At 42.6% G+C, this 16,004-nt stretch overlaps 1 protein-coding gene across 7 annotated transcripts in view; it reads right to left on the reverse strand.

The window, feature by feature from the left end:
* Positions 1–16,004, reverse strand: part of GRM5 (glutamate metabotropic receptor 5) — a 305,682-nt gene that overhangs the window by 36,148 nt on the left and 253,530 nt on the right. For all 7 annotated transcript variants that reach the window (XM_042459902.1, XM_042459896.1, XM_042459900.1 and 4 more), the window contains exons 7-8: positions 15,655–15,781; positions 4,896–5,835 (exon numbers count right to left, since the gene is read on the reverse strand). In XM_042459902.1, the coding sequence (XP_042315836.1) occupies positions 4,896–5,835; positions 15,655–15,781 (1,067 nt within the window). The remainder of the gene's footprint in view (positions 1–4,895; positions 5,836–15,654; positions 15,782–16,004) is intronic.

Below are 16,004 nucleotides of genomic sequence, written 5' to 3' on the forward strand. Positions count from 1 at the left end.
TGAGTTGCTCTGCTTTTGTTTGCTCTCATTTTGAATGCCGACAACATGCAAAGATTTTGAGCGGAGCCCTGGCGTTCTCTCTGTGACAGTCCCTTGATGCCACTTGGCAGGGCCATCAATTAGCATCAAAAGAGCACCATGTTAATGATAGGAATCCTTCCATGCCCTGGCATGACTGAAGCAGCATGTTGCTTTAAGAACTGGCATGACTCACTTCTATACAACACTCTGTACCATCTAAATATAACCACATCGTTCCAATTCAAAAAATCATATTCTTTTTTGGCATTGTTTTGTTTTGGCTTCCAGTCACTTCAGTGCCAGCTTGAATAGATTCATGAGCCAGCTGCCCAACATGAAGTGGAGTCATTTTATTCAGGCAGAGCCTCAAATAAAATGCAGTTTGCATTCTTGGGTTTAAGAAGTTATCTGTTGTATTGAAATACAACAGAACACTGACCTGCATATCTAGTAGGATCATAGAATCATAGAATTGGAAGAGACCACAAGGGCCGTTCAGTCCATATAGTATTTATATACAAACCACTGACATTATAGATGCACTATATGGGTTCTATGGATTAACATCTTCTTCCCTCCACCCTTCTTGAGAAGACCCCTGAGAGTTTCAGAGGTCCCTGAGAGCCAGGAACATAACCAATATGATTTCACTCAGCACTGTTCAGAGGAAGGTTTATTTTATTTTTTTATTACGTTGGCCATATTATGAGAAAACACGACTCTCAATAAAATACAAAGATGCTTGGCAAAGCAGAAGGCAGTAGGAAAAGAGGAAGACCACATTCCAGATGGATAGATTCAATCATGGAAGCCACTGCTCTGAGTCTACAAGACCTGAGCAGGGCTGTTTTGAATTGAGTGACTTGAAGGTCATGGTAAGTTGAAATCGATTTGATAGCAGTTAATAACAACAATGAATAGTAGCATGACAAGTAGCAAGGATTAGTAGTAGCTCCACTGTTAGGAAGAGTGAGGTAGCCACCTCTGGCAGTTGATTTGGGTATAGCCAATTGTTATTTAATGTATTATTATTATTATTATTATTATTATTATTATTGTTGTTGTTGTTGTTGTTGTTGTAGTTTTGCTGTCTGGAAAGAGAAGAGATGCTGATGATATTTTCTACCCTGGATGCCAAAATAACCTGGTTGATATCTGGACCTATACACCAGTGGTTTATGATACAAACAGGGTGAGTGGGGTATAATATCCCACCACTTAAAGATAATTCTGCCTTCCCCATCTGCTACATAGTCTGCTGGTACTACACATCTTGATGGGAAGATCTACTGAACACACCCACCCTGGGCAGCAAAATATCTTGGTCTGGTCCTAACAAGTATGAAAGCTGTAATATGAGGGTGGATAAAGTCTAGCAGACAGTACGCTACCAGCATAAGTGATACCAGGCCAAGCAAGAAGAGGAAAGAGTAGGAAGGAGTGCCATATTAAGAATAAAGTTTATACTAGTTGAATCACTTGGAAATCACTTGTGGCAATTCCAAATATAGCTACTAATGATCCCATCCCATCTTCTGAATGTGAATGATTAATTTCTAGTTACGAAGCAATTATGTTGTCTTTTCACCACACGGAGATCTATAGTAAGCCTGCAGTGAGTTTGACTATCAGCAGAGAGAAAGAATTTTGGATTAACAGCTTCAAAGACAAGAGGAAGCAATTTGCGCTTCTTGTTTTGGATAAGCTCTCATTTTTCTTCTGCTGGCACATGTGTAACTGACTCAACAGGTCCTCACAGGCCACTGAGTATGCTTGTGCTTTATTTCTCTTTTTCCTTTGTACCATATTAAAGGTTGGGATGGAGGGGTGATCACTTGACTATACGTTTTACCTCATACCTGCACCTGTGAGGTGGGAGAGATCTTTTTATTAATAATAATATTATTATAATATTTATATCCTGATTTTTTTCTTAAAATTGAGACTCAAAGCGGCTCATACTTTAAAAGAACAATACAATTAAAAACATACAAAAAGTGAGCAGTAAAAGAGAATTAAACTATTACAATATTAAAACACTCATTACAAGAATAAAATGCAATTTAAAAATAAAAGTGCTTAAAAACAGTGCAATTAAAAGAGTCCATTCTTTAAACACTTTCTATTTTAAAAGCCTGAATGAAAAAGGTTTTTGCCTGCTGACAGAAGGAGATGGAGGGAGCAGTTTTGACTACTACCCTGAGAAGTGAGTTCAAGAGTTTAGGGGCAGTCATCAAAAAGGCTCCACCAGCCATGCTTGTGATGGTGGTGGGATTGAGAGAAAAGCCTCTCCTAAGAATCTTAGAGCCCAGGCTGACTCATACAGGGAGATACAGTCTGCCAAGTGTCCTGGAACTGAGCTATATAGGGCATTTTGAATTGTGCCCAGAAACAAAGTGGCAGCCACTGGAGCTGTTTCAACGGGGGCACTGTGTGGTCTCTGTAACCTGCCCTACAGGTTGGGAAGGTTTTGGGAAGGGGTGGGTGGGTGTGGTGTGGTGGCATGCACCCATGGCATGGGCATGTGCACCGTTCATTATATTAACGGAGGGGGGGGGGTCTGGACCCTACAGACCCCCTCTCCTTGGCTACATCCCTGTGCCCTAGTTAGCAGTCTGGCTACATACATGATCCGAAGGCAGCCTCAGATCTTTAACAAGAAAAGCTCATGGTAAAGGGCCCATTGGATGTAAACAGGTATAGTGTTTGTGAGAATGTTAGAACAAAAAGGAAAAGTGGAGATCAACCACCTGGGTGTTTACTACCTAACTGCCACTTAGTAGAGATTATCAGATGGAGGAATGAAGTGTCCTTATCCCGTGGTATTCACATGATCTGGGGGAAGATTATCACACCCCACACTTATCCCATTCTTCTCCTGTCCATAAAGAGTAATGGACCTGCCATTTGGTATTAACAGGAGTTTCTAGAGCTAACAGCATAAGAAACTGACCTATCACTGCGCAAAGCAAAGGACCAGACTCAGGAAAGGGGATGTAGGGTTAGCCCTCAACTTCCTTTGTCCCCTAACCACCCACAACTGTTGGAAGACAGACCTGTATGCAGCTCAGAGCCTGTCCTGCAAGTTCAGAAGCATGGCTGGGCAAAGTGCAGTCCTGGGCATTGATGTGGTTTTGCAGCCCTCAGCCTCTCCAGACTCAGAATGAAATTCTTTGCTATCTGTCTTCTTGAAGGAAGCAACTGAGAATTTTAGAAAATTTCCTTGCATTGCACTAAAGTCTTAGAAAACTGTAGAGTTTTTGAAGACTATGCAAAATTCAAGACTCAACCTGATTTAGAAACAACAACATCACAACCTGGCAATTCTGCTCCAAAAACAGCAGTTACTAGGCATAAATAAGCTGCATATTTTGTACAGAATAGAATGCACAGAAAACCACTACATTCTGTGCAAAACAACCATTTGTGAATTTTGTGTAGAATACATCTCAAAAGGATGACTATTCTCACTAGTCCAAGGTTTTCTTAACAAGAAAACATATTTTTAATCTCTTTTCAATGTTTTCAAATATCTTCCCCACTCCTGCTGCAGACCACCTGAAGTGCCATTTTTCTGGTAAAAGCAGTTAGCTGTTCACTTTCTGAATATGTTTACAGCTTCTCCAGTTGCTTTAAAACACACACACACACACACACAGAGAGAGAGAGAGAGAGAGAGAGAGAGAGAGAGAATACCAGTCTTCCTATACAGATTGGGGGCTAGGCTGTGGATTTTTGTTCTCCCCTTGGTCCCAGGAAAGGAAAGCTGGGTCCCACAACTGCCCCTGGTTTTCCATCCTCATCCTAAACTAACTTAGGGGCTGTACATAAGGACAGCAGGATGCCGCCCCTTTTTGACCTGGGTGGAGACAACCACATGCCACAGCCTCCACAGAGAGCAAAAAGAAGTCCCGAAAAGGGGCTTCTTTTTTGTTCCCTGGAAGGGGTGTCATAGCCACAATGGGCAACATGATGATGCCCCTTCTGCACTGTGCTATTTGGGTGCTGTGCGAGAGTTGTGCCATGATGTAAAAGGGTACGCAGTGTCATGGTGCGAAGGGGGTAAAGTCATGGCATTCAGTGTGCGGACACTACGTCATGACTCTGCCCACAGGCCAGCACAAAGTGCTGGTTTGTATTCCCTCTTACTTCCCTCAGTTGCAGAGAAAGACACTGTTTCATTTCCAGTTTGCAGTGAAACTCTGTTTCCAGTACAATTTCCTTCTATGTATAAAACTGGGACAGTTTTGTCCTTTGTCTTTGTCTCAGGCAGCAAAATGTCTTAGGATGGCATTGGGTTGGGAAGATCTGTATGGTTGGTCCCATTCATGAGGGTGTATATACTCATTTACTAAGGCTGCATGAAATTAAACTGCAAATAATTGTTTCCAACAACATGCTACATTACAAGCTTCACAAAAGGTTGTATGAACACTGTATTAAATAATAATCAATTGTAGATATTCAGTGTTATAACACTACTTGCAGCCTAAACAGATTGTCCTGGATCCATCACAGGATTGTGACTACTGTACAGTGCTGTAAGAAGGAAATAGACTATGAGAGCAGAAGACACAGGACCCAAAATAGAAAGAAGAAGAAAAACAGCAGAGTGAGAAGTATGGTTATAGGTAGAGGAAGTCCTGATAATATTAATTCAGAACATGAGTGATTCTATTGCCCACCATATTAGTTTGGGGTAAAATTTAGATCTGGAATCTCAAAAAATGGAACACTACCACAACCTTCTGAATATGACATACCTGGTGAGATATAACAAAATGTAGAATGGATACAATTTCCCCTCTAATTTCCCCCCTCCCCACCATGGGGAAATCCATGTTCTTAAAACCTCCAACATTAACACCAATTACCTTAGGGTCTCTCCAGAAGATCCCCTCCTTTTCCACAGGTTGATCAAACTGCTTGAACGGCTGGTAGCAGAAGATGACTTCCCATCTCCAACATGCATGCGAACCACAGTTGAAGTGGTAAATGCACTGCGTACATTCCTCTCTGGCTTGGCAAGGATGATATATACTTTTGGCACAAACATGCAACCAAGAGCTACAGTGGCACTCAAGCTGACTGAAAAACACATGGTGATAATCTTATAATTGCTCCCAAAATAAATGGGGACAAAAGCCAGCCAAATGATGCAAGTGGTGTACATGGTGAATGCAATGTATTTGGCCTCATTGAAATTTGCAGGAACATTTCTGGTTTTGAATGCGTAGAAGGTGCAACTTAAAATGAGCAAACCATTATATCCAAGAGGGGTCACAACTCCTAGGTTGGTGGTGTTGCATATCAGATATACTTCTTGGATGCTCGGATAATCATGCTTGATATTTGGGGGCTCCATTATGAAAAGAGCCACAATGATGCCCAGCTGGACGCCTATTAAGATAAACGCAATGACCAGCTGGGCACAGGCGCTCATGAACCGAGGTTTCTTGGTGCAGATTTTCTTCTTGCTGCCAGCCAGGATCCTTGCAATCCGGTTGGTTTTCGTCACCAGGGCAGAGTAACTCATTGCGGGGGAAAGACCAATGCCAATTCTTTGTAGGTAACAATAGATCTTCTGAGGCTTTGCAATGAGACAAAAAGTACACAGGTACCCCAAAAATATGCCAGCTAAGATGATGTAGCAGAGTTCTCGGCTTGATGACTTGACAACTGGTGTATCGCGGTATATGATGAAAACAGCAGTAACAAACATGGTGGCCAGGAGACCCAAGCAGGCAAACACAACAGCTGCAATTGGCTCTGGATCGCCCCATCGCAGATACTGGACTGGGATTAAATCACAGCCTGATATGGAGAGAGATAAAGGGGAAAAATCAGTTGGCTCAGAAATAGCTATTCTTCCATGGAGTTAGTCAGTTACTAGTGCGTCACTGAATAAAGAACCCAAGTCTATTATTTAGAGATAGTGTACTACAAACAGAGTCAGTGAAACCTACAAAAAATATAATGGAGGTGATATTATTGATAAAATATGGGTCTCAGGCTTGCTTGGATCTTCAGTTGCAGGCCTATGGGGGTAATGCGAAGGTATAGGAGGGTTGCAAACAATTTCATCAGTAGCTCTGTACCGTTCCAAGGCCTGCAAAGGTCCCTCAGTTTGCTCTCCCACATGGCAGCTACTTCATTCTTCAGCAAAGCCCATGCCTTCCTGGACCCCTGAGACACTTTTGCTGCTCACCAAACCATTGAGATTTGGAGGAATCCCTCCCCACTATCAACCAGTATCAACAGATCCATTACATTCACCATACTAATAGGACTTATCCAGCACTCCTGAGACTGGTTAGTCAACCTTTGTGGCCAAGCTTTTTGAGGTTACTTTCATGGCCTCAGTGTACTAGATGTGGGGTAACCAGCATGAACATAAGAGTGAGTTTCACATCATACCTCTGAGTGCCAAGTCTGGCTAGCCACTTTGGGAAAGAAATAGAATGGTGGTCTTGTTGGCCTTTGGCCTGATCCAGTGAGCATCTTAGGCCTATATGAAGAAGACATTTTGTCTTCATTTTGCTACGAGGCCATGTAGTATCTGAAGCCCTGTCCTCCTAGAGTAATGATCAAGAGCAACAGTCAAGGGACCTCCAATCCTTAATCTCAGAATTTACCACCTGAGGCAGTTGTCCCACTGTGAATAGTGGAAGAACCAGCCCTGAAGTGTATTTAACTTCTTAAGTGACAAGGGAGTTAATTTAGCGGGAGATAAATAAAAACAAAATAGGGCTCCACTTCCTTCTGTAAAATGTACTCACACATCGTCTTGTCCTCACTGAGACAGGGAATGTCAATATACCATGACACCTAGCCCATAAAAGCCATTGTTATCTGTCATGAGATTATTGATCCAATTCAGGACTTTTTCTGTGACAAATTCACTTGCCCATCAACCAAAGTTTTCTTCAGAAAACCCACCACTTTGTGCCTTTGCTTGCTTTTGTGAAGACAATTGGATGGCCTCCTGTTCAACACTTACAATATCATAAATTATACTGATAGTATCTTAACTGCTGGTTATTCATGTTTACAGCCACGGAAAACCAAACCTGACACCCAAACCCTTCCTTCACAGCATAGCAGCTTCTCAACTGAACTGTTTCTGTTTGCTGGACATTGGAGTGATGGGAAATTATGTCCGAAGTGTGCTGCAATGTGCAAGGACAAGCTGTTGCAGCAGGACCTCAAGGGGTCTCTCAGCTGTTTGTTCTCAGATCACCAAAAACCAAGAGAGCACTGTGGACATAACTCCAGTCTCCAGCACCTCAAAAACACTTTGGATGCTGTCAGGCTGCAAGGTTAGGTTGGTGGAGCATCACCAATTATAACTATGATGATGCAGGATTTCAGCCAATTATTTTGGGAGGAAATTGTCCTACACTGAGAAAAAATGTCCAAAAATATGAAAACCTCTTGTAACTTCACCTTTGTTGTTGTTGTTGTTGTTGTTGTGTGCCTTCAGATTGTTTCCAACTTATAGAGACCCTATGTCTCCACTAGTTGGGGGGGGGGATTTGGGCTGTTCCTTTGGTTTTTGTTATTTTTGTTTAAGGGACCAAAATAAATACAGATTTCAATTATTACATCTATGGACAGGTCTACACTGGCCAGAATACACCAGGCTGCTTCCGGAGTATTCTGGCTCTGGAGCTGCTCTGAATTCCCCCTGCTACCTGTGCATTTTGGAGTGATGCTGGATGGATGTCTACACACGTATCCCAGTGTGGCACCTGGTGCCACTGCCTTCCTTTTTATTATTAAAACTGATACAAACTTTTCTAATCAAATTTGTCACAATAGATATGATTACATTCTTCATTAACAGTTGACTTTTGCCCTTTCTCACTTTGAAGACTTATAGAAATGGTAATCCGTATAGGCATTCAATTCAGTATTAATTTAATTGCACTACTACTAGTCTGAGTGTGATGATCACAATGACCACAAATGCGTTTTAGAGCACTATGAAGTGTTTAAAGTCTATAAGACAAACGTATCCTGCTTTATGTAGATAATGAATTCACATTTTTGTGTGAGCAGTGCAAATATCACTGGGCAAACAGTTTTTTCTTATGAAAATAAGTCCTACTTTGCATTGATCACTAGATGGAGCTTCCCTGTTTACAAAGAGACTTTTATTTTTGACATTTCCACACTTTAAATGACCCATAGCTTCTCTCATGCTGTGAAGAGAAATGGTGATTTGTTAGCTTTTAAACCACAGCACTACTGTTAAGAGCAAAGGATCTCTGCAACCCATCTTCATGTTCATCAGGTAATATTTTGTTTTGTCTAATCAGTACTAATAATTTCAGTAACAGTTGTGAACCCCATGGAGGTCTGCACTGTGGACCTTTCTTTCCATTGACTTGCCCCAGTACCTCTACTGGACACCTTCCACAATCCTTTAAACCTTAGAATAGGGATGAAATTCATTGCCAAATTTCTTCTCAAAAAGGAAAATTGAGTAATATTAGCAAATTTCTTTTCTCTACTAGAAAGTCTTTGTAAACTGAACAGTTTAGTGAGAATACAGGATTTTCTTTGCAGGAAATAGAATTTTCTATTATTTTCTGCAAAGGAGAAACTGCTGCATCCTGCACAAAATAACCAAGTGTGAGCTTACCATATGATGAGCCTTGATCTGAGGCATAAGCACTCTTTGGCAGATAAGGCTAAACTCCCTGCAAGACTACAAATCCTAGTATTCCACAGGATGTCACTACAGCTCTTAAAGTGGTGTCAAACGGCATTATTTCTACAGTGGTTTGAGAGATGGACTTTATGACTCTGGGGAGCAGGGTTCGAATCCTGATGACCTTGGGCAAGCCACAGTATCTCAGCCTCAGTGACAGCAATGGCAAACCTCTTCTGAAGAATCTTCCCAAAACCCTGTGGACCTTTATCACACGTGGGGGGGGGTTGCAGCTCAGCTCCGCAGTCACTCCTGTTCTAGCAATGCAAAGCGTGATGTTTTTTCACACCAGATCCAGAGTCACTCCTGTCTAGCAATGCGGATTAAGGTTAAAACATGATGTTTTACCACACCTGGTTGCCTTTCCGCTGCCCTTCTGAACGGGGGAAGCAGAGTCAGTTCTATTTCAAGCAAGTCACGTGATTCGGATTCAAGCAAATGGGAGTGAGTGCACATTGTATTACCACACCGGAGGTTTGAATCGGCACCCTTGCACATGCTCAGTGGGGCTCTGGACGCTGTCCTCCTTCCCTGCCCCCTCCTTAGCTGGCATCCTTCATCGGGATGAAGAAGCAGTCAGAGGATGATGGGATAGATGGCAGTTTGGCAGAGAGGGTGAGATGGGGATGCAGGAGCAATCGGGGGATGATGAGATGGATGGCAGGGGATCACTGGGGCCAGGTTTGGAATGCAGGAGAAGGGAGGGGATGATGAGATAGGTTGCTGGGGGGTCACTGGGGCCAGGATTGGGATGCAGGAGAAGGCAGGGGATGATGGGATAGCTCGCTGGGGGTCGCTGGGGCTAGGATCGGGATGCAGAATAAGGCAGGGGATAATAGGATAGCTCGCTGGGGGTCCCTGGGGCCAGGATTGGGATGCAGTAGAAGGCAGGGGATGATGGGAATGATGGGATGGGTTGCAGGGTGGCAGAGGGGGTCAGATGGCATGAAGGAGGAGGAGGGGAATGACGGAGCAGGACATAGGGGGCCAAGGGGGATGGCATCAGAGTGGTTTTCCACACCAGACCAATTCGCAGTGCAACTGAAGTGAGCCTGGAAGCGAATTCTGTGAAGTCACTTTTTTTCGGTTTTACCAAAATGAGGGGTCACTTTGGAATCACTGTGGAAGCAACTTGCAAGGAGCTCCCATAGAAAGGAATGGCATCTGATAACACATTCACATTCTGACGTGAATGCACATCATTGGAAGCGCAGTCACGTCGGAACTGACCTGCAAAAGCTCTAAAAATTTCCATGTGATAAACCTCTGTGATAGGTTTGCCTTAGGGTTGCCATAAGCCAGAAATGACTTGAAGGCACACAACAACAACAACAACAACAACAAATTCACCCTATGATTCTGTGATTCTATGATGTGGCTTAAGCAACTACAGATCACTTATAAATCTAAAGAAACACTTACACATATTTAAAAAGTTTGACTGAGTTGTAGCTCTGAGCTGTAGCTGCCAGAACACATGTGAACTTATGTCAGTGAGATTCAGATAACCAGATTTTTGTCCTATGTGTTACTTGAAGATGGAAGCAATAAATACTGTCATTGCTATAATACCTTGCGAAGTAAGAGCAGGGCGAATGTGTGTCTCCTGCCATGTCTAAATATTAGTATCAGAAGAAACATCTAATTTTTAGTGTCACATTGTCAGCATCATAATTTTCACTCTAAAGGACCCAGAGCAGCTTGGGAAAGGAGTGAGAATAGGATGGACAGTTCTTGCAATTGGCGACTGCGATTCATATTTTTCATGATGAAACCCTAGCACCTCACTGTCACAAAACGTCAAACTCATAATTCTATGACTGGCTTCTTCTCAACTTTTTCAAAAGTAATAAGGGGATCCACAATTCTATTGATGTGAGCAAACCAAAAGAATCCAAGTCATCTACTCCTCTTGGTACAAATGGCAGGAAACTGAAGGAAAAAGAAACTAGGCTGAAAAGGTTCTAACTCTTCGATGCTAAATCTTCAATTCTGGGATTTGTAGATGTATGAGATATTTAGCTTTTTCTGTCAGAGAGATCTGGTTCCACAACAAACTCCAAATCCCAGCATTGCATAGCATTGAGCCATAGTTGTTAAAGCAGTGTTAAACTGTATTATTTTTGCAGTGTAGAGGCAGCCTATCAATATTTTATATATTTTATTGGGATTAATTCTGTTTTCCCAAACGTTTTCTTTCAGCAATGATTCCCAAGATCATTGATTTTAGTTTACAATACAGGTGAGAGTCACCCTTTCAGATGTTATTGGACTTTAATTGTTTGTTCCTCACTTTTCAGTATGCTACCTAGGGATCTTGGAAGGTGCAGCCCAACAACATCTGGAGGACAGGATTCCCACCCCTGCCCTTGGAGAAGGATGGCCTACTTGGGAAGCACTAGGGGCCACATTTCTTCCTGGGATCTGTCACAGGCTTCCATGCAACACCAAAAGAAAATTTGAAATGGGAAGTGACCAGAAGCCACTTTGGGTTTCATCACATTCCATTATTTTTTGTTCTTTCAGATTAAAAATCCCATGGGGGAGAACAGCAGGATATTAAATACATATTATTGTTGTGTGCCATAAAGTCATTTCTGACTTATGGTGATCCCAAGGTGAACTTATCATAGGGTTTTCTTAGCATGATTTGTCCAGGTTTTTTTTTTTTTGCCTTCCTCTGAGGCTGAGAGAATGTGACTTGCCCAAGGCCACCCAGTGGGTTTCCATGGCTAAGCAGTGATCTGAACCCTGGCTTCCCAGAGTCCAACCTTCAAATAATTACGCCATGTAAGTTCTCGATCAAATACGCACATACGCTCATGCAAAGTCACAGTGATAGACACCTTGTTTTACAGGAGAACTATGCTTCCCGAAGTTCAGTTCTCCTTGTTTTATTTATTTATTTATTTTTAAAATGGGAACATACACATCCTGCAGACTTAAAAATGAGTGGAGCTGCCATGCAAACCCAGTGGCTGTGTGTTCCTACTTGGACTTTAGATGGAGCAACACAAGAAGAACTAAGCTGGCAACTGAGCTCCTAGACCAGGACGGGCAACTGCATGGGAGCCAGGGACCACTTTTCCATCTGCATGGACCACCTGTAATGTGCACCAAGCTACTCTTGGTTCTTTCTTTTGCTCTTCCAAAATGGAAACTGCAACTGATGTTACATCACTATTTTGGAAGGAAGTTAAAACGGTGAAGTAGGTGATGGGGATGTATGGTTTTGGGGGTGGGTGGGGAACACTCTTTCATGTTTTAATTTATTTCGGGGGCTTTGGGCTCATATTTTGGTCACATCTCACCCATAAACAGGGTAACCAGAGGTCCTCTTTTCCCCAGACATGTCCTACATTTCAACTTTACATCTGGGGGCCCAGGAAGAAGTGCAAAACATCCTCTATTTTGAACCATGAAATCTGCCTTTGTGCCATCTGGTGCCTCTAGTTCAACAGATTTATACTGCCCTGACTGATGCAAAGGGCTGCAGAGAGGACTGTCCCTGACCATGTGGTGGTTTTGTTTGTTTTTTTCCGACAGAGGTGTGAATAGCAAAGGAAGATCTGTGTTGTTGAAGGAGATCAGCGAAATAAAGGGGAAGGGTATGTCTGAAAGTGTGCAATTTGGGTTGAGGAAGAAGCAGGAGAGATGAGAGGACAAATGAAAGTAATAATTTAAATGTAGATTCAGCCATGGTTTTGTTGCTAGCAAAGTTTGCTAGTTAGTTGATAGTAATGCAGGTGAGAATCACTTTTTCAGATGTCATTAGACTTCAGCTTTAAGCATTTGTTTTGCTCAGAGTTCTGTAAGTATATTGCAAGCCATCAAGGCATTTTAACAGAGAGAAGTTCATCAGAAAAATATGGTTGAGTACATCATAAAATGCAGTATATGTCATATAGCTGTAAATAAACCACAGGAAATGGTTATATTATATTATATTATATCTATATTAGTGTTTTTAGCTTTTATTTGTTTATGCCCCACATTTTTCTTGAATGTCCTACATTTTGTGGTGTCTTGTCCTCCTTTGCAGTTAGGACATCTGGTCACCCTACCCAAAAACACACTGGGAAAGAATTAAGTAGGGGGCAGTTACAGGGTTGATGCAGGACTGGTAGAGGGAGTTCAGAGGCTACAAAAGTGGCAGCAGTTCCTCCAGCCTTGTCCTAGAACAAAAAGTGCAGCTAAGGCAATGCTTCATCAGTATGCAGAAGACATTACTCCTATGGCTCCATTTCAGGGAACTTCTTGCTAGCTTATAGTGCTGACGGATTCAACCATGCTCTGGGGGGAAGAGGAGGAGGGAAAAGCAAGATTGTTCTTAATTTACTCCAAACGATCAATTAGACACTTTTCTTGTAATTATAGTAAAATGCACACTTCAAACGTCCGGTCATTAAATAAAGCATTGAAGGCATTTCATGAACTGTTAAATACCAGGCCTTCTTGTTCTCTCACCTTAAAAATCAAACCGCCAACACATTTAGAGGACATTAAAAATGAGAAATAGCCTGGAGATAAATCAAATGCTAGTGGAATTAATTGCATTCCCTTTCTACTCTCCTTCCTTGCATGAAAGCTTGCTGAAGTTACAGTTTGTTTTGGTGACTCCAGAAGTCACAAAGAATGTGAGTTGCCCATTTTCATTCTTCTTCCAAAGAAAGTGCTCAAAAATAACAATGAAAGACTGATGAAAGAGAAAAAGATGACTTCAGTTTAAAGAAAGTACAGCGGAGGCAAACTGGCACAAAGACCTTTTGGAAATCCTGGCTGCATTCAGTATTGCAGTTATGCATTTGTGATCTGGAGTTATGGACCCATAACTGTTCTGTAGTCAGAGACTACATGGTGTGAATGTAAAACTTTGTAAATCCCTAGGTCCAGCTGGCAACAGACTTACTTCTGATTGTTGCAGCCTCACTTGCTGGTGGGAAGGAGCTGGAAATATCATCTTCTTTGCACCTCCTTTGGCAGCTTGCTTTGCTCAGTGTGGCTGCTAGATCTTAAGGTGGGATTAAGGAGGCTGCCTGTATATCAGAACTGTTTTGGGAGGAACATATTATACAGTATTCATTCCAAAGTGGAAAAGCAGTGGCATTGGGAGGCACTGATGGGTTTTACCCATTAGTGAGAAAGACGACTCCAGCAATGGATGGACCAGTTATTGGACATAAACAGCATCGTCAGGTATGACCACCAATGCTCTAATTCCACTTTTCAACTCTTGCATGATAAAGTCCATATCTGAGTTCAGGGCAGATCTCATAGCCTTCATGAACTTCATTTGCCTTGTATGTGCTGTCAAAAAATAACCACAGAACACCAACATGGGAGAACTTTATTAAACCATTGGTAGGGCTGGCACAAAGCATAAGGTCAGGATCTGTGCAATCAAACAATCCGCTGTTGTTTGATTATCCAAAGCCGGGTCCCTACCCGGTGCTTGGGATGACCTAGGGGCTAAGGAACACCGCTTGAGCGCAAACCATGCCTTGCGTTCCCCCATTCACAAAGCCCCTAGTCACCGGGAGGCGCACCTGCATTCTGGCCCCCGCAATGGCCAAACGCCCTCGCTCATCGCCCCCGTTTGTGACTCCCAAACCAGAACTTCATAGCCCTGGTACCACCAACATTCAAATCCTGGCCTATGCTGCCGAACAGTTGTGACAAAAAACCACCTGAAACCAGCGGTGGGCGGGCGGGAGAAGCTCGAGGCTACCTCCCTTCCAAGCTTTGCTCCGTGCCTGTTCGGAGCCAAGCGCCGACTGAGGGGAGAGGCCTCCGAGCAGCAATATATACTGCTCGGCCCCTCCCCTCTGCGTCAGATTGCAGGGCCCCGCCCCCAAGGCCGAGCCCACCAATGGGCAGCCTTGGAGGACCGGAAGCCCCGCACCAACAAGTCCGGCTCCCAGAGCGCCACCCCCGGACCGGAAGGGCCGCCCCTTCCGGCCCCATTGTCCAATAGGGAGCCGGACAAGCCCCAGGGAACGCTGGGGCTTGTAGTTTTCTTGCCGCTTACTGCGGCAAAGCAGTCTGCCCCTGCAGTGGGGCGACTGCTTTTTCTTGCAGAGTCATAGTCTGTTGCTGAATTCACACAGACGTATACATATAATGTAGATGTTTTGTGACACTCTTCACTGGCACAACTGAAAACAATTTTCTCAATTTTCATCCACTTACCATGTGATTTGTTTTGCAAATAAAAAACAGCTGGGACAAAAAGTAGTATATGTCCCAACAATATATTGGTTTTTGCCATTGACCTATGTGTTTATGCCCCTTTACATCATGCATGGTGACTCCATGCATTTTATACATTTTTCTTAGTCAAGGAACACTCATACCCCCATAATGTATTCTGTAGGCATAAAAATGATGTTCAGAATATTTGATAATTGGCTGAAAAATGTGTTTCTCAAGTTTCAGGAAACCTTGGTGAGGAGAAACTTGTTCTTTTTCACTAGTGCTGTGGTCCCTATTTTTTTTTCCAGCCACAGAAAACTGGTTCCGTGGATTTGGGGATTACCTGTATCTTGATTCATAGTCACTATATAATGACAGGCATTATCACAACTATAACTGACCAAAACATCCAAATTTCCAAATTTACACAGTGACCATATTGGATGTGGAATTCTTGGAATTTTAGTTCAGAAAACTAATTTTTCCAGGCTCTGCTGAGGACTCACCTATGCCTAAGTAGGACATGTTAGCAGGCTTAGTGCTAGCAAGACAACTTTTGCAGAAGTAAAGAAAACAAACAAAACTGAAGAAAAGAAAATCTAGATTTGAAGGCTGAGTGGGAGTGGAAATGGCAAAGAGGATGACTGGTTTGAACCCTGGATAGAAGCATTGCATGTTGTAACATTTTGCTGCAGGTCCCACTTGTGAGATCATAATCTACATACCAGTGAGCTGCTCATTGGGCCAAGAACCCAAGTCACAGGCCTTGCAGGTGTATTCATCAAAAACAAATTCATTTTCTTTGCAGGGTGTGCAAGTCCAACAGCAACTGACTTCTCCTTTGCGGATCACCTAAAACAAATCAACGGAAACATATTAATCATAGCAACAGAGTTTACTATTTATTTTACACACTTGTTGGATGATTGGTTTTAAATCCAACTTCACTGGGTATATCTCTATCTATTTTGGGCCAAATGGATCTTTAAACAAATTGTCATACAATACCCCCCCCCATTAGCTACAACACACTATTCATTTTCAAATTAGTTTTGAACATTTTCTAAAATTATAC

Source organism: Sceloporus undulatus, chromosome 3 (assembly GCF_019175285.1).
Source record: "Sceloporus undulatus isolate JIND9_A2432 ecotype Alabama chromosome 3, SceUnd_v1.1, whole genome shotgun sequence".
Classification (NCBI taxonomy): domain Eukaryota; kingdom Metazoa; phylum Chordata; class Lepidosauria; order Squamata; family Phrynosomatidae; genus Sceloporus; species Sceloporus undulatus.